The sequence below is a fragment of the Pristiophorus japonicus genome, chromosome 4 (genome assembly GCF_044704955.1).
Source record: "Pristiophorus japonicus isolate sPriJap1 chromosome 4, sPriJap1.hap1, whole genome shotgun sequence".
Classification (NCBI taxonomy): domain Eukaryota; kingdom Metazoa; phylum Chordata; class Chondrichthyes; family Pristiophoridae; genus Pristiophorus; species Pristiophorus japonicus.
Genome location: NC_091980.1, coordinates 47646158 through 47671054, shown reverse-complemented (window position 1 = coordinate 47671054; position 24897 = coordinate 47646158). Strand labels below are relative to the sequence as shown.

General features: G+C 43.3%; 1 protein-coding gene across 1 annotated transcript in view; it reads right to left on the bottom strand.

Moving 5' to 3' along the window:
- Nucleotides 1-24897, bottom strand: part of LOC139262891 (PDZ and LIM domain protein 4-like) — a 156642-nt gene that overhangs the window by 93157 nt on the left and 38588 nt on the right. Inside the window, exon 2 of the mRNA XM_070878146.1 lies at nucleotides 8042-8193. Coding sequence (XP_070734247.1) covers nucleotides 8042-8193 — 152 coding nt within the window. The remainder of the gene's footprint in view (nucleotides 1-8041; nucleotides 8194-24897) is intronic.

Sequence of the window (24897 nt, the reverse complement as noted above, 5' to 3'; positions counted from 1 at the left end):
TATTGGCTCAAATGATCAGGATGTTGAAACAGTTTGGGTAGAGATAAGGAATAATAAAGGGGGAAAAAAAAAGTCATTGGTGGATGTAGTCTATAGGCCCCCTAATAGTAGCAACTCTGTTGGTCAGAGCATAAAGCAGGAAATAGTGGGGGCTTGTAAAAAGGGAATAATAATGGTGATTTTAACCTCCATATTGATTGGACAAATCAAATTGGTCAGGGTAACCTTGAGTTCATAGAGTGCATAAGGGACAGGTTCCTTGAGCAGTATGTAACAGAACCAACCAGGGGGCAGGCTCGCTCAGATCTGGTCCTGTTTAATGAGACAGGATTAACAATCTCCTAGTAAAGGATCCCCTTGGAATGAGTGATCATAGAATGGTTGAATTTCAAATTCAGGATGGAGGGAGAGAAAGAGGGATCTCTAACCAGCATACTAAGCTTAAATAAAAAAAGACGACTATGAAGAACTCCCAGCAGTTTGGGAGATCGAGGTCTTGCTAAAAGGGCACGGAGCTTGGAAGGAGGAGCGGCAGTTTGGGCGATAGAGTCTGAAGGTAAAACAAAGAAGCAAAAAGAAAATCGAAGTGTGACATCACAGCCAAGCGATTGGCTGGTGGATTGGTGAGTATTTAATCTTTTTCTTTTTCTATTTATTTCCTCATCAGTAGGTAACCTTTCACATTTTTGCCAAATTAAGTTAATTTAAGGGTCAAGTCATGCCAGGAGAGCCCAGACCCATGTCAAGCTCCTCCTGTGCTATGTGGGAAGTCCAGGACGCTCCCATTGTCCATGGTTGCTATGTCTGCAGGAAGTGCATCCAGCTGCAGCTCCTGACAGACTGCAATGCGGCACTAGAGCTGCGCATGGATTCACTCGAGCATCCATGATGCTGAGGATGTTGTGAATAAGCAAGTTGGTCATACCGCAAGCAAAGGTTACTCAGGCATATAGGGAATGGGTAATCATCAGGCAGAGCAGTGGAAGGAAGGTAGTGCAGGGGTCACCTGCAGTCATCCCCCTCCAAAAGCACCTTGGGTGCTGTTGTTTTGTGGGGGGGGGGGGGGGGGGCAGCAGCAGCCAAGTTCATGGCACCATGGGTGGCTCTGCTGCAAAGCAGGGCAGGAAAAAGATTGGGAGAGCTAGTGGTAGGGTATTCTATTTTAAGGGGAATAGATAGAAGTTTCTACGGCCGCAATCGAGACTCCAGGATGGTGTTGCCTCCCTGGTGCAAGTCAAGGATGTCTCGGAGCAGCTGCAGGACATTTTGGAGGGGGAGGGTGAACAGCCAGTTGTCGTGGTGCATATAGGTTTAAAAAAAAACAGGATGAGGTCCTACAAGCTGAATTTTGTGAGCTAGAATTAAATTAAAAAGCAGGACCTCAAAAAAGGTAGTAATCTCAGGATTGCTACTAGTGCCACGTGTAAGTCAGAATAGCAATAGCAGGATAGCAAAGATGAATACATGGCTTGTGGAGTGGTGAAAGAGGGAGGGATTCAGATTCCTGGGACATTGGAACCGGTTCTGAGAGGTGGGACCAGTATAAACCTGACAGTCTGCACCTGGGCAGGGCCAAAACCAATGTCCTGGAGGAGTGTTTGCTAGTGCTGTTGGGGAGGGGTTAAACTAATAGGGGAGGGGGATAGGAACCTATGCAGGGAGACAGAGGGAAGTAAAATGGGGGCAGAAGCAAAAGATAGAAAGAAGTAAAAGTAAAGGTAGAGGGCAGAGAAACCCAAGGCAAAAATCAAAAAGGGCACATTACAGCAAATTCTAAAAAAGGGACAAAAAGTGTGTTAAAAGGGATAAGCCTGAAGGCTCTGTGCCTCAATGTGAGAAGTATTCGTAATAAGGTGGACGAATTAACTGCGCAGGCAGCTATTAATGAATATGATATAATTGGAAGGGTGACCAAGGCTGGGAACTCAACATTCAGGAAGGATATACACAAAGGAAAAGGAGGTGGAATAGTGTTGCTGGTTAAAAAGAGGAAATTAAGAATAGTAAAGAAGGGCATTAGCTTGGATGATGTGGAATCTGTATGGGTAGAGCTGCAGAATACCAAAGGGCAGAAAACACTAGTGGGAGTTATGTACAGACCAAACAAACAGTAGGAGTGAGGTTGGGGACAACATAAAACAAGAAATTAGGGATGCATGTAATAAAGGTACAGCAGTTTTCATGGGCGACTTTAATCTACATATAGATTGGGCTAACCAAACAGGTAGCAACATGGTGGAGGAGGATTTCCTGGAGTGCATCAAGGATGGTTTTCTAGATCAATATGTCGAGGAACCAACTAGAGGGCATCCGTGGCTAACTAAAGAAATAAAGGACTCTGTCCAATTAAAAACTAGTGGGAGGACAGAAGATTGGGAAGCTTTTAAAAGCCAGCAAAAAATGACTAAAAAAGTGATTAAGGGAAGATAGTCTATGAAAGTAAACCAGCACAAAATATAAAAAGATAGCAAGAATTTTTATAGGAATATAAAAAAAAAAAGAGTAGCTAAAGTAAATGTTGGTCCCTTAGAGGAGACCAGGGAATTAGTAATGGGGAATATGGAGATGGCAGAAACTGAATAAATATTTTGCATCATTCTTTACAGTAGAGGACAGAAAATATTCCAACAGTGGACAGTCAAGGGTTTATGGGGGGGGGGGGGGGGCGGCAGGGAAAGAGGAACTTAACACAATCACAATGATTAAGGAGGTGGTACTCACTAGGATAAATGGGACTAAAGGCAGATAAATCCCCTGGACCTGATGGCTTGCATCCTAGGGTCGAAAAGGGAAGTAGCAGCAGGGATTGTGGATGCATCGGTTGTAATTTACCAAAATTCCCTGGATTCTGGAGAGGTCCCAGCAGATTGGAAAACTGCAAATGTAATGCCCCTATTTAAAAAAGGAGACAGACAAAAAGCATGGAACTATAGACTAGTTAGCCTAACATGTGGTTGGGAAAATGTTGGAGTTAATTATTAAAGAAGCAGCAGCAAGACATTTGGAAAAACAAAATTTGGTCAGGCAGAATCAGCATGGATTTATAAAGGGGAAGTCATGTTTGACAAATTTGCTGGAGTTCTTTGAGGATCTAACGAACAGGGTGGCTAAAGGGGAACCATGGATGTGGTTTATTTGGACTTCCAGAAGGCAATTGACAAGGTGCCACATAAAAGGCTACTGCACAAGATAAAAGTTCTTGGGGTTGGGGGTAATATTAGCATGGAGAGGATTGGCTAACAGAACAGTCGGGATAAATGGTTCATTCTCTGGTTGGCAATCAGTAACTAGTGGGGTGCCACAGGGATCTGTTATGTATGTAAGCTTGTAAATAACCATGTCTAACCACCAGAGGGTTTATCCCCTGGAATCCCAAGGGGTCCCACAATCCCTTGGGAGCACCTGCACATGAGGCCTCAGGCTGGAGGCACTTTGGAGACCAGTAATAAAGGACTACGGTCACATTACTTTGAGCTTATCGTATCTGCTCAGATTCTTTATTCAATCCATAACTGGCGACAAGATACAGATGATAAACCCCACATGCCTGCTGCTGCATGTCCACAGATGTCAGAGTCCACCATCAAGGGTGGTGAATGCAAGGCCATTAACAGTGTTGGCGCTGCGAAGGTGATCACTTCTATTCATGCCACTTCAAAGGATGTGTGTGCAAGGGCTGTGGAACAATGGGACACCGCCAACATATGTGCAGGCAAGCTGCAAACCCTGCAAACCACCATGTTGCAGAGGAGGACAGATCCACGGTGGATCATGACAAACTAGAGCCTCAGACCGAGGCAGAGGTATATGGGGTGCACACATTTGCCACAATGTGTCCCCCTATAATGCTGAAGGTTGAATTAAATGGACTCCTGGTGTCAATGGAGCTGGAAACGGGCACGAGCCAATCCATAATGAGCAAAAAGACTTACGATAAACTGTGGTGCAGCAAGGCCTCGAGGCCAGTCCTGACTCCCATTCATACTAAACTGAGAACGTACACAAAAGGAACTCATTCCTGTAATCGGCAGTGCTACCGTAAAGGTCTCCTACAATGGAGCAGTGCACAATTTACCACTCTGGGTGGTACTGGGCGATGGGCCCACGCTGTTCGGCAGAAGCTGGCTGGGAAAGTTAGGTGGAACTGGGACGACGTCCAAGCGCTCTCGTCCATTGACAATACTTCAGGGGTGGAGATGGCACAGCCTGCAGATTTAGTTATGGTAATGGAAGCATTTAAGAGCGAGCAATCACCTGACAGATTAGAACCTGGACAAGCCAGGACCCCTTATTGTCTTAGTTAAAAAAAAAACTGTGCTCCACAGCAGTTGGTCTCGTGTCCTATTAGAGATGTAAGAAATAAAGCCGTACCAGTAGTGCAGAGGTGAAATATCCACACAGGCAGACTGCCTCCTATGGGGTAATCAGGTAGTGGTGCCAAAAAAGGGCAGGGACATTTTCCATTCGTGACCTCCACAGTACCCACCCAGGCATTGTAATGACAAAAGCAATAGCCAGATCCAACGTGTGGTGGCACGGTATCGATGCAGATTTAAGAGTCCTGCGTGCACAAATGTAACATGTTCAGAGTTAAGTAATGCACCCAGGGAGGCACCACTAAGTTTATGGTCCTAGCCTCCAAACAGTGGTCCAGGGTCCATGTCAATTATGCAGGCCCATTCTTGGGAAAAATGTATGTGTTCGTTAGATGCGTACTCCAAATGGATTGAATGAGAGATAGTGTTGGCAAGAACATCGGCTGCCACCATTGAAAGCCTGTGGGCCATGTTTGCCACAAATGGCCTGCCTGATGTCCTTAAGTGACAATGGGCCGTGCTTCACCAGTGCAGAGTTCAAAGAGTTCATGACCTGCAATGGGATGAAACATGTCACATCTGCGCCGTTTAAACCAGCGTCTAATGGTCAGGCAGAGTGAGCAGTGCAAACAATCAAGTACAGCTTGGAGGGTAACTGAAGGCTCACTGCAGACGCACCTATCCAGAGTCCTGCTCAGTTAACACTCAAGACCCCACTCGCTCACTGGGGTTCCCCCCCGCTGAACTGCTCATGAAAAGGGCACGAGAAGGCTCTCGTGAGTCCACCTCACTTTCAAATGGAGTCACCTGCAGAAAACACTTGGACCACACACATACGCCCAGCGAGGGCCCAACAAACAACTCACCAAAACCACCATTTCCACCGAGACGATCAACCAGGACAATGGGGAGGGGGGGGGGGGGGAAGGGCGGCACGGCGAAGTGTTGTATATATGTAAACCTGTAAATACCTTGTTTAACCACCAGAGGGCTCATCTTGAGTCCCAAGGGATCCCACAATCCCTTGGGAGCACCTGTACATAAGGAGGCCTCACAGGCTGAAAAGGACTACGGTCACACCTTACTTTGAGCTTGCAGTATCTAGTCTAACTTTATTCAAGACATAACAGGATCAGTGCTGGGACCCCAGCTATTTACAATCTATATTAACTACTTCAAAGAAGGGACTGAGTGTAACATAGCCAAGTTTGCTGACAATACAAAGATGGGAGGAAAAGCAATGTGTGAAGACTAAAAAAATCTGCAAAAGGACAGACAGGCTAAATGAGCGGGCAAAAATTTGGCAGATGGAGTATAATGTTGGAAAGTGAGGTCATGCACTTGGCGGAAAAAACAGCAAGTTATTATTTAAATGGAGAAATATTGCAAATTGCCACTGTACAGCAGGACCTGGGGTACTTGTACATGCAATACAAAAAGGATAGTATGCAGGTACAGCAAGTGATCCAGAAGGCCAATGGAATCTTGGCATTTATTGCCAAGGGGATGGGGTATAAAAGCAGGGAAGTCTTGCTATAGCTATACAGGGTATTGGTGAGGCCACACTTGGAATACTGCATGGAGTTTTGGTTTCCATATTTACGGAAGGATATACTTGCTTTGGAGGCAGTCAGAGAAGGTTCACTAGGTTAATTCCAGGGATGAGGGGGTTGACTTATGAGGAAAGGTTGAGTAGGTTGGGCTTCTACTCATTGGCATTCAGAAGAATGAGAGGTAATCTTATACATTTTGATAAGATCATGAGGGGGCTTGACAAGGTGGATGCAGAGAGGATGTTTCCTCTGATGAGGGAGACTAGAACTAGAGGGCATGATCTTAGATTAAGGGGCCACCCATTTAAAACTGAAATGAGAAATGTGTGTCAGGGTTGTAGATCTGTGGAATTTGCTACCTCAGAGCTGTGGAAGCTGGGACATTGAAAAAAATTTAAGATAGAAATACAGTTTTTATTTTTAAATGATAAGGGGCTAAGGGGTTATGGAGAGCAGGCAGGGAAGTGGAGCTGAATCCATGATCAGATCAACCATATTGAATGGCAGAGCAGGCTCGAGGGGTTGTATGGCCTACGCCTGCTCCCATTTATGTCATCAGTGTTTACAGCACACAGCTCAATTAAATCATCCCAAATTTATTATTGACGCACTTTGCAAAATATGGTACCATGGAACAGAAATAGTGACAAAAATTTTTTACACGTGTACATTTTTCTTCATTTCCTTTAATGGGATTAATGTTCCTGATAACAAGCCACTGTTTTTGATGACCAAGAAGCTGCAATTGTTTGAGCAATGAATCAAACTGCATTTTCCAATGAACAAATTCCTGCTATTTATTTTAACAGCACTGTTGTACAATGAACAGGGAGCAAGGGATCAGGGAAGGGAAAGGGAAAATGCAAGAGACCTTGTTGAACCTTGAAGGTAGGCAACAGAAAGGGAGGTGCACCAGTTATGAGATTTAGCAAGAATCTACCAAGGGAGAAAGGTGATGCCTTCGGTTCAAAAGCCATCAATTAAGCAGATTTGTGACAATTAGCAAGTCTTTTCGAAGTTTGACATGCAATCAAAAATGGATTACAAACACTCATAAGCTAATGCGGAGAGAGTCATTCAGAGACTTGCAGTACACACACACACACACACAATTCATACCATCTCCAAATGCTCAAGGCCCATCTCTTTCCCTTGATGCTAGTTCTCAATGCTCCAGGTACCTCACCCTTCTCTCCCGATTTAGCTAAGCTTCGTACTACCAATGCCAAGAGGTTCTTACTAAAATATTGTAATCTGACAGTACACCACATTGCAGGTGAGGCAGAACCAGGACTTTGCACAAATATTTATAGCAAAGTAGTGGACGGCAGTTGGAGACTTTATCAAAGGCTGCAAAAATGGATTGCCTTTTAAATCCACCCCACCTCATCCTTGGCCACCATGAGAACACTGGTGCTGGAATTCCGATGTCCCGGGTCCATACGAAGTTTCTACAGAGCCGGGAAGGCATCTGAAAAGCTGGTTTTCAGCACGCAATGTGCATGTGCTGAAAACAGGCTTTTCTGATCTGTCAAGTTTCTGGCTTGACAGATCATCCACAGATTGGGATCAAGGACAGTTGCAGGGCAAGATTTCCAATAATTACAGATATCTTGCCCAGCAAATGTCCTCAAAAAGCAAGCATATAGCCTACTTTTATGTGCAAGTGTTTAAAAATAAACATTTTAAAAGAAAGTTAAACACATTTTATTCTTAAAAACCCTCCCCACTACAGTAAGTTTATTTTTAACCATAATTAAAAACTTTAAAAATTGGGAACATTTTATTTAAGACACCTTTAATTTCAATTAATTTTGTGTGGTCTGTATTATTTTGAGAGATTGCTTTTGTTCCGATTAATCGCAGTGAGAACTCGTAGATACACAAGTCTCAGTGCTATTAATGGGAACCGGTGAAATACTTACCTGATTGGCTGAGCAGTCACACATGACTGCATCGGGACCCTCTGCACGGGAGCGTGCTTTGCAGTGCGAGAGAAGGCCTCCCCATCAGAAAACAGGGCGCCTCCTAGACCACCAGGTAAATTCGTAAAAAGTATCCAGCGAGGAGGCAATTGTCTGCGGGAAGACCCCTAGAGGGGTATTTCTGGGCCATTATTTAATACCAACCTGTATTGATAAAGAATATCAGTTTTGGACTACACTTACTGACCTGTTAATAGAGAGTGTGAGCTGGTCTGTACAGGCCTTGATCTTGTTTTGAGCATCCAGATGGTTCATATTCTCTGTACTGTCTTCATTGATAGCCACAATGATATCACCAGGGCAAAGATTAGCCAAGGATGCCTTACTCCCAGGGGTAACCTTTAACCAAAAAAATGCTTAAGGTTAGAAGTTGTGATCATCAAATCCAACAAATCATGTTAATCTATAGAGTTCTGTATGTCATTTTTGGGAGTGGGGATGGGTGCAAGAATTTTTCAACCATATATTAAAGTGGGAGGTTGTAAAGCAAAGTACCTTCAGCTTGGGGTTAAGGGGATAAAAAATGCAAACTAAGTTAATGAACTGCTCCATAATGTGATAACTTTAATGTTGGATTCAAATTAGATCAAATTGTTCTTTTAAAATTAATCCCAAATCTTTAATGTAATAATGAAACAATGATTAATAAGGAAAATCCCATATAATGATTGAGGTAGGGGTTCCTTCCCACCCATCTCTCCCCCCCCCCCCGGGTGTGTGGGGGAGGGGGGGGTGAAAGCTTGGGTTCAGTAAAGCTGTAAAATTGTGTCTCTTCATCACTGTGGTACCAAGGCCTCACATGGAGATCAATCCAATGGCCTAGAGATAGTTTCAGCTACTGGACAAGGTCCCACACAAAAGAGATTAATGTGTAAAGTTAAAGCACATGGGATTGCATTGTACATTAATGATTTAGACAAGGGGATTAAATGTAGTATCTCCAAATTTTCAGATGACACAAAGTTGGGTGGCAGTGTGAGCTGCGAGAAGGATGCTATGAGACTGCAGAGTGATAGGTTAGGTGAGTGGGCAAATGCATGGCAGATGAAGTATAATGTGAATAAATGTGAGGTTATCCACTTTAGTGGTAAAAACAGAGAGATGATTATCTGAATGGTGACAGATTAGGAAAAGGGGAGGTGCAATGAGACCTGGGTGTCATGGTACATCAGTCATTGAAGGTTGGCATGCAGTTGAGAAAGCAAATGGCATGTTGGCCTTCATAGCAAGGGGATTTGAGTACAGGAACAGGGAGGTGTTGCTACAGTTGTACAGGGCCTTGGTGAGGCCACACCTGGAGTATTGGTCTCCTAACTGGAGGATGAACATTCTTGCTATTGAGGGAGTGCAGCGAAGGTTCACCAGACTGATTCCCGGGATGGCGGGACTGACATATCAAGAAAGACTGGATCAACTGGGCTTGTATTCACTGGAGTTCAGAAGAATGAGGGGATCTCCTAGAAACATTTAAAATTCTGACAGGTTTAGACAGGTTAGATGCAGGAAGAATGTTCCCAATGTTGGGGAAATCCAGAACCAGGGGTCACAGTTTAAGGATAATGGGTAAGCCATTTAGGACCGAGATGAGGAGAAACTTCTTCACCGAGTGGTGAACCTGTGGAATTCTCGACCACAAAAGTTGTTGAGGCTAATTCACTAAATATATTCAAAAAAAAGTGTTAGATGTAGTCCTTTCTACTAGGGGGATCAAGTGGTAGAGAGAAAGCAGGAATGGGGTACTGAAGTTGCATGTTCAGCCATGAACTCATTGAATGGTGGTGCAGTCTCAAAGGGCCGAATGGCCTATTCCTGCACCCATTTTCTATGTTTCTGAAGATTAAAAAGAATCAGTGCATTCCATAAAAAGAAACTTTGAAAGGATTGATGATTTTCTAAAATTCCATTTTTGAAATTCCCACTTCTCCATTTTAATTTCCTCCCCTTGTACCATTTTGCTTTCCCAAGGCACGTTACTGAAACCCTTCCTAGATTTCATTGCAAGGGTAGACACCCAAAAGTTTCAGGAGCTGTTACTCACCCATGAGGGCAATCCAAAACAAGCTACAATAGAAATGCTTAAAAAAGACAAAATATATAATTTTGTTCAGCTTATATTTGCAAATTAAAAATTGGTGCTCTGAATTCAGTTTAAAAAAAATAAAAAGCTAACATCAGTAAAAGTTGTCAAAGTGCTGTAAAAACCTAACTGCTTTACTAAGTATGGTGTCCAGTTCCAAGCATCGCACTTTAGGAAGGATGTGAAGGCTTGGGAAATGAAGCAGAAAAGATTTCAAGAATGATTCCAGGGATGGACATGTGGATAGACTGGAGAAGCTAGGGTTGTTCTCCTTAGAACAGAGAAGGTGGAGGGGAGATTTGATTGGTGTTCAAAATCATGAGGGGTCTGGACAGAATAGATAGAAAAACTGTTCCCATTGGCGAAAGGGTCGAGAACCAGAGGATACAGATTTAAGGTGATTGGCAGAAGATCAAATGTAGACAAGAAAAAATAATGTTACACAGCGAGTGGTTATGATTTGAAATTCACTGCCTGAAAGAGTGGTGGAGGCAGATTCAATTGTGACTTTCAAAATGGAATTGGATAAGTAACTGAAGGAAAACATTTTTGCAGGGCTATGGGGAAAGGGCAGGGTAGTGAGACTAGCTGAAGGGCTCTTGCAGAGAACCGGCATGGGCTTGACAGGCTGAATTGCCTCCTACTGTGAAGATTCAATCATGTCCTTTAGGGATGCAAACCTGCCGTCGTTAACTGGTCTACTTGTGAACTGCCCTCAAGTAGTGTAGCAAGCAATTCAGGGATGGTGATAAATGTCAGCCTTGCCAGCAAAACCCACAACCAGGAGAACCAATATTGAAAAAAATACATTTGCATACCCAGAATTAATTTTGACGAGGGGCAAAAAGAACTCTTAGATAAATTACAATATAGTGGCTTTAATAAAGCAAATCTCCCAAGGTACTTCTCAATGTCAGATTCGAGCAGGATGAAAATTAGCAAAGATTGCTTAATGTTTTTAAAGAATTGTTTGAAGGAGGCTTTTGAAGATGGCAAACTCGAAGGATTTAGGTAGAGAATTCCAGAGCACGAGGGCAACATGAGGCTTGTGCCACGGATGGTACATTCAGGGAGTGGGGAAAATTGAACCATAAACCAAAGAACAGAGAGCGAATACAGCTTATAGGGCTGGATGGAGGAGGCTGCAGAGGCAATTTGGAGATCGACCAGAGCTAATTTGTACAAGACGATGAGGATTTTGAAGTTGGTGTACTGAAGAGCGGGGAACCGATTGGCAAGCACGTGATATTTCAACAAACAGCTGAGTTTCATAACCAGAATTTTAAAAAGGTACCCTTCATCTTATATATTGCCCCAAATCATTATTTTCTCTAGAAACTACTCTAACATGTCAGAGTAAATATAAAACCGGACAACTGCCCAAAGCGGACAGGTGGATCTAAATGACTGTTAAATCGCCAGTTATCAGAATTGCTGTGGGCAGTTTTGAGAAACATCCCAATTTCAAAAATTACTTTAAACTCAACCTCAAATAGCAAATGAAAATGTTAAGGCCCCCATATTAATATGAAGGTGGCTTCAGAGCAGGGGGTGGATTTACGAGGGCGAAATCCAGAAGTCAAATCAACGAGTCTAATTCTCAGATTTCAGCTTGACAGAGACAACATTTTAACTTCCAGCTTTCACGCCTCAAAGTTGCACACCTGCTTGATGCAATCTCAACTCTATTTAAAGGTACAATCTAGAAATGGAATTGGGAGGAGTTTACGATGGATGCAGAGAGCAAGGACAGCCCCCAGATTTAATGATGCAGCTCCTGGAATTGCTAGCAGGAGCAAGGAGGGACATACTTATCCCCAGCAATGAGATAAAGAAACCTGTGGCTCTCACCAAGGCAGCATGGTTGGAGTTAGCAGAGGTGGTGAGCAGCAGGAGCATTGTATCCTAGTCTTTGATGCAGTGCAATAAGCAATTTAATGACCGAACCAGATCAGGAAGTGTGTACATTTGCTGATTCACCTACATCCTGTTTAAGCACACCAATCCTCACAACCCTTCAAATTTCAGCAGTGTCCAGCTTTTACTTTCTTGGCATTTTTTTCTCATCACTTCCCCATTTACCCATTCAGCATTGCCACTCACCCTAATCCTCATACAATGTGATGCATCTGTCAGTCACAATGCATTGGGTGAATACCTGACCTGCAGTCAGTCATTCAGTTCTGTTTTTTGGCCCCTTGTAGAAGGGAGTGCAAAATGCATGGGCAAGTGGACTGCCACAAATAGTCCAGCTGATGAGGATGAGATGAGTAGCACATCAGAGTCTCTCTCAATTGGAGATGGATGGAGAGACAGGGAACTTGCAGATAGCTGGCAATAGAATTACAAATATCCAACACATGCTGACTATTTCAATGACTGACAAGATGGAGTATGGTGACTGACTTTGCCACAACTAATTCACACCCCATTCATGTTGCTGGATATGCACAAGGACGATTCCTCAGGAGGACCTCGATCTTTGAGGGTGCAGAGTCACAGAATATACAGCCATGCACAGGTACAACTACTCATGTCAGTAGTTCCAGTTAGACGGGTTTCCACTTGGTGATTCACAACTCGCAATTTTGTGCAAGCAGAGACTGGTGGCAGCGACAGCTGAGGGGAGTTTGCATGGGGGTGGGGGTGGAGAAAGGAGAAAAGAAATCCTCGCTAAGCTTTGCTCAGCTGGACACAACTACTGAACCCCAGATGCTATCGTTGAGAATACTGGAGGTGCATCAGCAACATAACACAGGTACTGACATGTGCCACACACACACTCCACAATATAGTAGAGAGGATAGGAGTCCAAAACAACCCTTAGTAGACTGGTTACATGAGAAAGCTATTGTAATTCACCAAGGATCTGCACATGGTGTTAAAGTTATTGCTTAGCGCCACTTTCATGCCTTGCCCATTATGAATGTCAATACAAGTGTTGGGATCTAATAATGAAACGTGACCGGACCCATTGGGCAGATGCGTGCTTGAAGGACTGTTTACTGCAAAGGAGGGGCTTCGGAGCACAGGGGTTGGTGCTGGTGCCGGTAGCGGGCTGGAGGATTTCAGTGATGTCTTCCTACGAGACTCACCACTAGGTGAACCTTCGACCCATTAAGGTATCCTGGGCAGCAATGTTTGTTACTGGTCTGGCGATGGGTGCCCATACTTCAGATTCCTTCTCCACAACTTCAAAGTTCTCATCTGAAGACTAGTGATGAGCTCCTTAGACCTCCTCCACCTGCAATCCTCTCTGCTGCACAATGTTGTGCAGGACACACTGAGCACACCGCTGCAAGTACGGAAGTGTGCCTCCAGACCAATCTTTGCATCTGAAGCACATCTTCAACATTCCATTGGCTTGCTCAGTGACACACCTGGTGGTCATGTGACATATTGTAGCGCTCCTGCAACTCTGGTGGGGTTCGTCACAAGTGTCATGAACCAAGTTGGGGGGGGGGGGGGGGGTCTCGTCTCGTAAGCCAGTCCTCAAGTCTGTTTCCTGGAATGAAAGTTTGGAATGTTGGACTGCCACAGTATGAAAGCATCAGGACAGCTCCCAGGGAATCTGATGCACACCTGCATGAATGTTGTGGTTGCACATCAGCTGCCTGTTGATAGAATAATATCCTTTGCGGTTGATGAAAACTGCTGTGGTGGTGCTCTGATTGCCACATGTGTGCAACCTATGGCATCCTGTACTTGTGGGAAGTCAACCAGAGAGGTGAATGAGTGCCCACTCATTCTGGCTATTGTCCTCACAGGGAAGGTTTATGTAACTCCCAGCCCTGGCAAACAATCTAACCATCACCTACCTTATGAATGTGTGTTTTGAGGACTGAGACCAGATGTGTTTCCAATAGCCTCCTGGAAGGGACAAGAGGTAAAATAATTAAGGGCAGTGGAGAATTGTTCCTTGAAATGCATGGCCATCAGTTCCAGTCAGTAGCAGCACATTTGGAAAGGTGACATAAGTCAGCATGCATTTGTGAAAGGGAAATCATGCTTGACAAATCTTCTGGAATTTTTTGAGGATGTTTCCAGTAGAGTGGACAAGGGAGAACCAGTTGATGGTGTATTTGGACTTTCAGAAGGCTTTCGACAAGGTCCCACACAAGAGATTAATGTGCAATGTTACAGCACATGGGATTGGGGGTAGTGTGCCGACATGGATTGAGAACTTGTTGGCAGACAGGAAGCAAAGAGTAGGAGTAAATGGGTACTTTTCAAAATGGCAGGCAGTGACAAGTGGGGTACCGCAAGGTTCTGTGCTGGGGCCCCAGCTGTTTACATTGTACATTAATGATTTAGACGAGGGGATTAAATGTAGTATCTCCAAATTTGTGGATGACACTAAGTTGGGTGGCAGTGTGAGCTGTGAGGAGGATGCTATGAGGCTGCAGTGACTTGAATAGGTTAGGTGAGTGGGCAAATGCATGGCAGATGAAGTATAATGTGGATAAATGTAAGGTTATCCACTTTGGTGGTAAAATGAGAGACAGACGATTATCTGAATGGTGACAGATTAGGAAAAGGGGAGGTGCAACAAGACCTGGGTGTCATGGTAAATCAGTCATAGCAAGCGGTTAAGAAAGCAAATGGCATGTTAGCCTTCATAGCGAGGGGATTTGAGTATAGGGGCAGGGAGGTGTTACTACAGTTGTACAGGACCTTGGTGAGGCCACACCTGGAGTAGTGTACAGTTTTGGTCTCCTAACTTGAGGAAGGACATTCTTGTTATTGGAGTGCAGCAAAGATTCACCAGACTGAATCCTGGGATGGCAGGACTGACCTATCAAGAAAGACTGGATCAACTGGGCTTCTATTCACTGGAGTTCAGAAGAATGAGGGGGGATCTCAGAAACATTTAAAATTCTGACAGGTTTAGACAGGTTAGATGCAGGAAGAATGTTCCCAATGTTGGGGAAGTCCAGAACCAAGGGTCACAGTCTAAGGATAAGGGGTAAGCCATTTATGACCGAGATGAGGAGAAATTTCTTCACCGAGAGTGGTGAACCTGTGGAATTCTCTACCACAGAAAGTTGTTGAGGCCAATTCACTAAATATATTCAAAAAGTGTTAGATGTAGTCCTTTCTACTAGGGGAAGCAAGGGGTATGGAGAAAGCAGGAATGGGGTACTGAAGTTGTATGTTCAGCCATGAACTCCTTGAATGGCGGTGCAGGCTCGAAGGGCCAAATGGCCTACTCCTGCACCTATTTTCTATATTTCTAGGAGGCTGCAGATGTCTGGGACCAGACATTACAATTTCTTGTGTAAGCATTGCACTTCTGAGGTCAAGGAACCCAGTCTGTAAACACTGTAGCATAGGTATTGCCTCCTGTGACCTCGGCTCCTCTCCTGTGAGTCTGCTGATCCCACCACAACACATCACTGCCGTGGATGGTGATGGTCTTCCTCTTCTGATGTACTGTCAAAAACATTCAATGTGCCTCCCCATCCTGCTGGTGTCTGTTTGAAAGCCTCAAAGTTCTCCAATAACTATGGTGACAAAAATGTTCTGCTAGACATTTGCCAGAGAGAACTGGCAAAGCAGCTGTTCGATCTGAGCATTTATTTTTGGACTATCTGAAGTAGATAGACCTCCATGAAGTACATCTGCTTGCCTCCTTTTTACTGGCCAGTGTCCAGAGTGCCAGGAAACCATGCTGGAGAAGCTAGATTTAAACAAAAGCAAAATAATGTCGATGCTGGAAATCTGAAATAAACAGAAAATACTGGAAACACTCAGGTCAGGCAGCATCTGTAGTGAAGCTTAACGTTTCAGGTTGATGATCCTTCATCAGAGTTCTGACAAAGGGTCATCAACCTGCAACTTAAACTTTCTCTTTCCACAGATTCTGCCTGACCTGAAAATTTTCAGCATTTTTGGTTTTTATTTACATTAAATTTAAAGGTCAGTGAAATTAAAATTAAAAATCCTACTTAACATTTCATAAGGATGTTAATTGCTGTGATAACTGTCCGCATGCACTAATTAAGGTCCCAACTGCAGCGAGTAGATTATTCAGGCATCTATTCTTCTTAGGCAGTCCCTCAGAGTCAAGGATGACTTGCTTCCACACTAACAGGAGTTCTAAGGTGCCTGATGATTCCAATGCGGGATCTACACACGGTCACAGGTGGGGCAGCTGTTGGTTGACGGGACGGGTGGGTGGAGTGTTTGGTTTGTCATGCACTCACTCCTGCTGTTTGTACTGACTACCACATGCTCCTGGCAAAGAAACTCTGTTCTATGCCTTCCCAAATGCTGCTTCTCTACTGAGTGGTCATGAGCCAGGGATTCCCAAGAGTCGTTGGTGAAGTTACATTTTTTCATGGAGGCTTTGAGGGTATCCTTGAAGCGTTTTTTGTCCTCCTAGGGCTCGCTTGCCGTGACTGAGCTCAGAGTAGAATACCTGTAGAGAGCCTTGCATCAGGCATGCGGACTACGTGGCTCGCCCATTGGAGCTTATTGAGCGTGATCAATGCTTTGATGCTGGATACGTTGGCCCGAGACAGAACACAGATGTTGGTACACCTTAACTGCCAATGGATTTGCAGCAGCAACATTGGTGGTACTTCTCTAATGCTTTGAGGTGCCTACTGTATATTGCCCACATCTCTGAAGCATAAAGGAGGGTGGAAATCACTACTGCTCTGTGGACCATGAGCTTGGTGCCAGGTTTGAGATTTTGGTCTTCAAAACACTCAGGTGACCAAAGGCTGCACTAGCACACTGAAGGCGGTGTTGGGTTTAGTCATCAATGTCTTCCCTTACTGACAGGAGATTCCCAAGGTATGGAAAGTGGTTCACACTGTCCAATGTCCTGTTGTGGATCTTGATTGATTGGGGGGGGGGGGGGGGGGTGCTGCAATACTGTGAGGCGGGGGAAGGTTGGTGGAGAACCTTAGGCTTATGTTTAATACAAGGCCCAGATTCTCATACACTTCAGGCATCCATACAGTCTCAGTTAAACTCAGAAGTGGGCACATTGCAGTCATAATCCAAAAACATATAATCAACTATTTTAACAGCCCACCTATTCTTGGGTGTTAAAATTCACTCCACCTGCAGAAAGACTCCATACATTACAGATCACTTTTTTTTTAAATGGACAATGAAAAAAAAAAATCACAAAATGATTCAAAGTTTAAAAATCTGCAGAAACAGACATTAACCCAGATGTGCTCCTGGGGCCAAAAAAAAACACAAAAAATCAAAAAACAATTCATGCAGATCTGTCAGCATCTGTCATCTTTGAAGCATCATATGAAATTTGATCTGTCAGATGCGACTGATCTATGCATTTGCCATTAATATTTCAACACAAGTAGCTAATGTATAAAGCACAGATTGAGAGCAGGTAGTTTTTCAAAAATGAAACCATCTCTTCTTGATAAATTTCTAGCTGAGGAAATGTTCCCTTACTGCTTAAGAATAATTAAACCAAAAGGTAAAAGGATCAAAGTTAAAAGTTGAAAGGTGATTGAATGTAGAATTAGGTTCATATTGTATTTAAAAATGCATTTAAGTTATGCATTTGCTCATTGCAATCCTCCTACATTAACACTAGGGAGTTTATATTTGCAGATTGCTACTCTGCTGAATTACTAACATCACTTAGATCAACTGAGCTTTCTGGTGCCACATTGAATTAAACTTATCCAGCTGCAAATCCAGCAGCAACAAAAAAAAATTAACTTGCATTTATGTAGCATCTTTAACATTGTAAAATCATCCCAAGGCACTTCATAAGAACATTCAGACAAAATTTGACACCGAGCCAGAGATTTTAAGACAGGTGACAAAGCTTGGTCAAAACTAGATGCATTTTGAGATGGAGGGGTTGAGGGAGGGAATTCCAAAGCTTAAGGTAGCTGAAGGCACCGTCACCAATGGTGGAGCAATGAAAATCATGGACATGCAAGAAACCAGAATTGGATGGGCACAAAGATCTAGGAGGGTTGGAGAAGTTTAGAGTAGATATGATGGGCAGTGTTCCTTTGAAGCTGTGCAAATGCACAGTACCCGTGAGGTCCCGCACAAGCCGCTCACTATAAAAACCGTGCATGCGCAAAATTTGAATGGGCCCATACACATACACTCTGGACTTGGAGAGTTAGGATACGGAGACAGAGTTTTGGATGAGCTCAAGTTTACATAGGGCTTTGTCCAAAAACTGAAATGACAAGCTTTAATGGAATGGAACTTCAAAAATGTCAATCAGACTGCTCAAAGTTGAGCAATAGTTTTAATTGGAATGGTCACTCCTCTATAAATTTACACAAACTGCAAAACATGGGAATGGCTGAAGACCCCCAACCACTGAATTCAACTATGGACTGTGTTCTGCCTGGAGATGTTGGAATGATTGTAACACAATCTCAGATCAAGCAGGAGAAATTCGTGTCACTTGTACCTCCAGTTACAAATGCTCACCTGGGGCTGCTACTGCCTGGTTGAAGGCAGCACAAACCCATATCGCCCTGTTCCTGCTGGTAGTGCCCCAAGCAGCTGTGCCAGTGAAGAAGTCACCATGCACAGCGACCAGTTTTTGCCCTGGAGTGAAAATTCCATAGCGCCCCACAAGGCCACCACAGGCTATGCCCACACCAACTTAGTGGGTTGCAAATCAGGCCGCACTCATTGCACAGGGTCCATGCCGTGATATATTCACAGAGCAGTGCACAGCTCCTAACATGCAGGCAACTCTCTCGGAAGCCTCTGGAAACTGCCTGGTTCTGTTTATTATTAACTCTGCAGTTGCAGTACACAATACGTCCACATCCAGTGTGGAGCTACAAACATTACAAGCTTACAGACATTACACTTCTCCCTCCTGAAGGAAGAAGTTATTATATCATACATAACTTCCATGTTTATACAGGAGAGAGACTTTCTCATTTACAAATTTAACTTTACCACTTGTTTTCTGTTTCGAAGAGGATAGCTTCGCTCTCGAACAGAACCTTCCAAAAGTGGCGTCGAATCTACTCATGCGAGGCTCATCCTGAGGAACGTTTTCCTCCACAGAATTTCCTTGATTTTCATTTGAACTCACTAACTTCAGGCTCCTGTTTTCCTGACTCGGACTTTCATTGATTCTCTCCTGGATTTGTTTCTAGTGCATTGGATTTAGGATTTACTACTGGTGTATCAAAACTATCTGATGAGTCAGAAATAATTGAATCATTCCCACCTTTAACTCCTTCCATGTTTGTAGGTAAAATATCAAAATGAACAAACTTAATCTGTCCATCATCAAACATCTTTACCAAATATGTGTAAGGGCTACATATCTTCACCATTCTTCCTAGTAACCACTTTAACCATTTATAGCGATAGTTCTTCACGCTTACCTTCTGGTTTAATTTCACACTGCTCTTTTACTCTAACTCTATCATAATTCTCTGTCTTAATTGTCTCTTCTACAGACTGTGCCAAATTTGGCTTTAACAAAAATCTGGTTCGTGGCTGTCATTTGAGAAACAACTCTGCTGATGTTCTACCAGTAGTTGTATGAGGAGTATTTCAATATGAAATCAAAATTAGCCAATTTGTGATCCAATGACAACTGTAGTTTCCTTGGATTTGGATCTAACATTTGTTTTATGAGGGCATGTTTTACAATTTGTACAGTGCGCTCTGCTGCACCATTTGAAGCAGGATGGTAGTATGGTGGAACCTTGGTATGTTTCACACCATTTTTGCTCATGAATTGTCCAAATTCTTCTGAACTAAATTGTGGTCCATTATCCAAAACAATTTCTTCAGGGAGGCCAAATGAAGAAAATAATTTGCGTAAAATGTCCAATGTTTTACTTGTTTTTTTTCTACATTGGAAACACCTCAACCCACTTCTAATTGCACTGTATCACAATGAACAATTGTTGTCCTTCTAACTCAGCAAAATCAATATGTAGCCTTTGCCATACCCTAGGAGGCCATTGCCATGGCTTAAATGGTTGCTTGCTTACTGATTGACATGTCGTACACTGACTCACTATGTACTTTATATTTTTAATCAAGACCTGGCCACCATAAATAACTGCGTGCAAAACTCTTGATCAAGCACATTCCCAGGTGCTGGTCATGGAGGTCTCCTAATAACTTGGACCTAAATTTATTTGGTAAAACCACTCTTGCACCCCACATATCAATCAATAAAGATTGTAATTCATTCCTACAAATGAAGAATGGATGTGTATCTTTGTTACCTGGTTTGGCCATCCATTTGCAATATACTCATACACCTGACATCACGGTCACATTTGGTTGCCCTACCAATCTCTTCAGCTGTGACTGGCAGTTCATCAATGTATGAAAAATAAAACACTTCTTCCCTATCGGGTGTAACCGGTGATGGGGAAGGCAATCTAGACATTGCATCAGCAGTACTGTGATCAGCGGATCGTCTGTATTCAATATCATATGTATATGCTGACAAAATCAAAGCCCATCTCTGCATTCGGGCTGCAGCTAATGTTGGAACTGGGGACTTTGGATGGAGGATTGCTGTTAGGGGCTTATGGTCCGTAACGATGGTAAACTTACGACCACACGTGAAACTTCTTGACCCAAAAAAATTAATGTCAAAGCTTCCCTTTCAATTTGCACATAATTACTCACTGGCATGGAGTGCGTGAAGCAAAAGCAATTGGTGTCTCCTCCCCACTACGTGATACACAAGAGATCACTGCCCCAACTCCATTTGGAGAGGAATCACGTTAGCTCAATCTCCTTACATATAGGAGACTGAACTAACATGGTGCTCTCTACCAATTTGCTTTTACACTCCTGGAATGCTGTATCGCATTCTTTTGACCACTTTCACGGGATCTGTTTTTTCAAAAGTTCATTCAGTGGATGTAATACTGTAGCCAAATTTGGTAGGAACTTCCCATAATAGTTCAAAAGACCCAAGAATGAATGAAGTTCAGTGACATTCCTGGGAGTGGGTGCATTTCTAATTGCATCCAATTTTTCCATGGCTGGATGTAAACCATCTTTGTCTACTCTGTACCCCAAGTACTCCACTGAGTTTTGAAATAACTCACTTGCGAGCACTCAAATGGCTAGAGGAGCAGAGTACGAGGACTTCATTCAATAGGTTATGAATTTGCCTATTTGGTGCTGAAATTAGTAGGTCATCCAAATAACATACTACCCCTTCAATACCTTGCAAAATCTGGTTCATCACCTTGGAATATGGCAGGGGCAGAAGACACTCAAAACGGTAGCCTATTAAATTGATATAGGCCTAGATGAGTGTTTATAGTCAAGCATGACTTGGACTCATCTAGTTCAAGCTGTAAGTAGGCATTTGCAAGATCCAGTTTTAAGATCTGACCACCTGTCGGTGTTAACAAATCTTCTATATTCGGCAATGTATTGGGGACATTACCCTCTCGAACCTGGTTTACGGTTACGGTTACTTTACCATCAGACTTCGGTACAACAATGTGTGTAGCCCAATTACATCGATCTATCTTACAAATAATGTTCAGTCTCTAGTCTGGAGTTCTTGCTCAACTTTCTCAGTGCATATGGTACGGAACGTGGCTTGTAGTAAACCGATTCTGTACCCCGACACCTTTAATCGGACTGCCTGTTTTGCAGAACACCTTCGGATACTACTTGATAACCTCATCCGTTGATGAAAATCTCACTTCCACACAGAAAATCTTACTCCAATCCAGCTTGTGAGCTCAACCAATTTCTTCCTAGTAAGGCAGACTGGTCTCCTTTCACTATTAGAGGCAAGTTCTGAAATTGATCTTTATATTTCACCGGTACAGTGATTACAACCTACCACAGGAATTTCTCCGAGTAGCCCCGCAGCTCTCTGTGATTTCCAACGAGAAATCCAAATGTGTCAAGGTACAGCGACTCCAGTACTACACTCACAGATGCACCCGTGTAAATTTCCATTGGTATCTTGAATCCCGTAACATCTATGTGGATTTTGATGCTTTCTGAATCACTGTCCGCTAACCTAGTGCTCCTGATGACTTGCAACTAACATCTCCTCGTCCTATTGTTCTTCCATGCTATGTAGTCTCTTAGGATTTCTACTCAGCTTTAAAAGCTGGTTTACCCTTCAGGTCGGCATGCCTTCACAAGATGCCCAGTCTTCCTGCAGAAGAAACACTGCCTTCACGTATGGACAACTTTGAGCAATGTGTTGTCCCAGGCACCTATAGCACAACTTTGTCACTCTAGAAATTTGCAGTTTGAGACTTTGGGCCCCCACCATCTTTTACTTTGAACCTGCAGGTGATTTACCTCGGTTGACTGACGACCGTAATTAATATTTAATTCTCAGGAATATTGTTCAGCCATGCCCATCGACCTTGCTATCTGACAAGCAATCTCAAAAGTCAAGTCATCCGTCGTCAATAACTTCCTTCTGATCGCATCATTTTTCACACCACAAACAATGATCCCGTAATGCTCGGTTTTGAAAGTTTCCAAAATTAGTGCATCGATAGCTTTTTTAATGCTACTGTGTAATCACATACTTTCATCAGTCTTTTGATTCCGAATCCCAAAACGATAGCTTTCAGCAATTTCTAATGGTTTGGGGTTATAGTGCTGCACCAGCTTTGTTAAAATCTCTCAACATTGTGTCATTTCGCTTGTCAGGCACAAGCAGATTAACAAGGGTTTCATACAATGCCGGACTCGCCTCCGATAAGATCGCTTTCTTACGTTCCACCACAGCCCAGTTCTGGACTGCATTGTCTGGAACTTCGATTGTTTTATTTGCAGTGAAATACATTTCTAGCTGATGCACATGCTTTAAAACGTTCCCAGTCATGTCTATATTCCCCCAAATGTCCCATTACACCTGTGGGTGCTGCCATTTTAATCTCTGGCTGTTCACACCATGTGCTGTATTTTATCTTGGATTTTTGTAGCTTTTTCCAAAGACAGAAACTTCCAAAGTCTCTGTTGGCTGGCTGAATCCTTTCCCAACAAAATTTAAGCTTTCAATCATCTGAAAAATTCCATCACCACCAAATGTGATATTTTCAGAGCACAGCACACAGCTTCCTACATGGCAGGCAGTGCTCTCGGAAGCCTCTGGAAACTGCCTGGTTCTGTTTATTATTAGCTCTGCAGTTGCAGTACACAATACGTCCACATCCACCGAGTGGAGCTACAAACATTACAAGCTTAAAGACATTACACATGCCACGATGTTTCAGCCTGGCACTCCACTGCCGTGCTGGGCTGCTGCCACGGCACCCTGAAGTGGTGACTGCTTCTCCCCGATGCAGAGTTAGCAGTGTGCCCTCCCCTTTAACGGAAGTGGAGGGCCCTGTGCTCCCGCCAGCACTAAGCAGCACTTTGTGTGGTGCTGGAAAATTCCCAGTTAGCACAGCAGTCCCGCCCCAGAAAGTGGAACGCGCAACATTGCACTCCACTTCCTCAGGGGCAGTAACCCCAATTTCACTGCCGGGGTGGCATCTCTGCACCTGGTGCAGGAAGTCCTGCCTCGCAGCGGTTACTGAATTTCGCCCCAAATATCCACAAATGTGAGCACCCCTTCCTGATGTTTAATATTAATAGCCCCAGCTAAATTTTACTATGTTAAAGGCGGTATATAAATGCAAGTTTTTTTTGTTATTGTATACAAGAGAAGCAGCAACATTCAGTTGAAACAGTTTAGAAGGCATTCAGTAACTAGCCAACACAATGTTCTTTATCTATCCATCTAAAAGAAAAAGACAGCAAAGACAAGTGGAGTTAATTTGCAGGAAATATGGAGAGTTTTTTTTATTAAGAATGTAAAGCAGCTGTGCTTGCTTTACTCCAATGAAATGGTTGCAGCACTGAGAAACTAAAAAGCTGATTTCCAGCATATTAAAATCAATCCAATAAATGGGCCTTTTTTTAAAAAAAAAAAGATTCTGGAATGTCGAGTTATAAACTGAAGTCATTCTTCCTTAAAGTAAGATCAACATAGTAACAATATCCCTGCAGAATTTCAAGTTGGATATTTAATACAAAATTCTTTCCACCCTTCCATTCCCCATGACAATAAAAACATTTATAGAAGCTTTGGGATATGAAATGCTTTGTCACTTTTGCTCGAGTTAATCATTGTTTTTTAAATTAATATTTGAAGGACTAAATGTATCAAATTTAGCTGACAATTTCCATCAAATGACAACAGAGCTACAAATCAAACACCATGACTAAGGAGCTTAGGCCTGTAGTTATTCTGCCAGGGGAAGGCATCACTCGATCTTGCCCTTCTAGGCACCAGAACAGATACTGATACCATGTGTAGGTCAGACTTCATAGGTTTATAACTGTGTAGAAACATAGAAAATGGGTGCAGGAGTAAACCATTCAGCCCTTTGAGCCTGCACCACCATTCAATAGGATCATGGCTAATCATGCAACTTCAGTACCCCATTCCTGCTTTCTCTCCATACCCCTTGATCCCTTCTAACTCCCTTTTGAATATATCTAACAAACTGGCCTCAACAACTTTGTGGTAGAGAATTCCACAGGTTCACAATTCTGAGTGAAGAAGTTTCTCCTCATCTCGGTCCTAAATGGCTTACCCCTTATCCTTAGACTGTGATGCCTGGTTCTGGACTTCCCCAACATTGGGAACATTCTTCCTGCATCTAACTTGTCCAATCCTGTCAGAATTTTATATGTTTCTATGAGATCCCCCCTCATTCCTCTAACTTCCAGTGAATACAAACCTGGTCGATACAATCTTTCTTCATGTCAGTCCTGCCATCCCAGGAACCAATCTGGTGAAACTTTGCTGCACTCCCTCAAGACCAAAACTGTATACAATATTCAAGGTAGGGCCTCACCACAGGCTTGTGCAACTACAGCAAGACCACCCTGCTCCTATACACAAATCCTCTCGCTATGAAGGCCAACATGCCATTTGCCTTCTCCACCTGCATGCCGACTTTCAATGACTGATG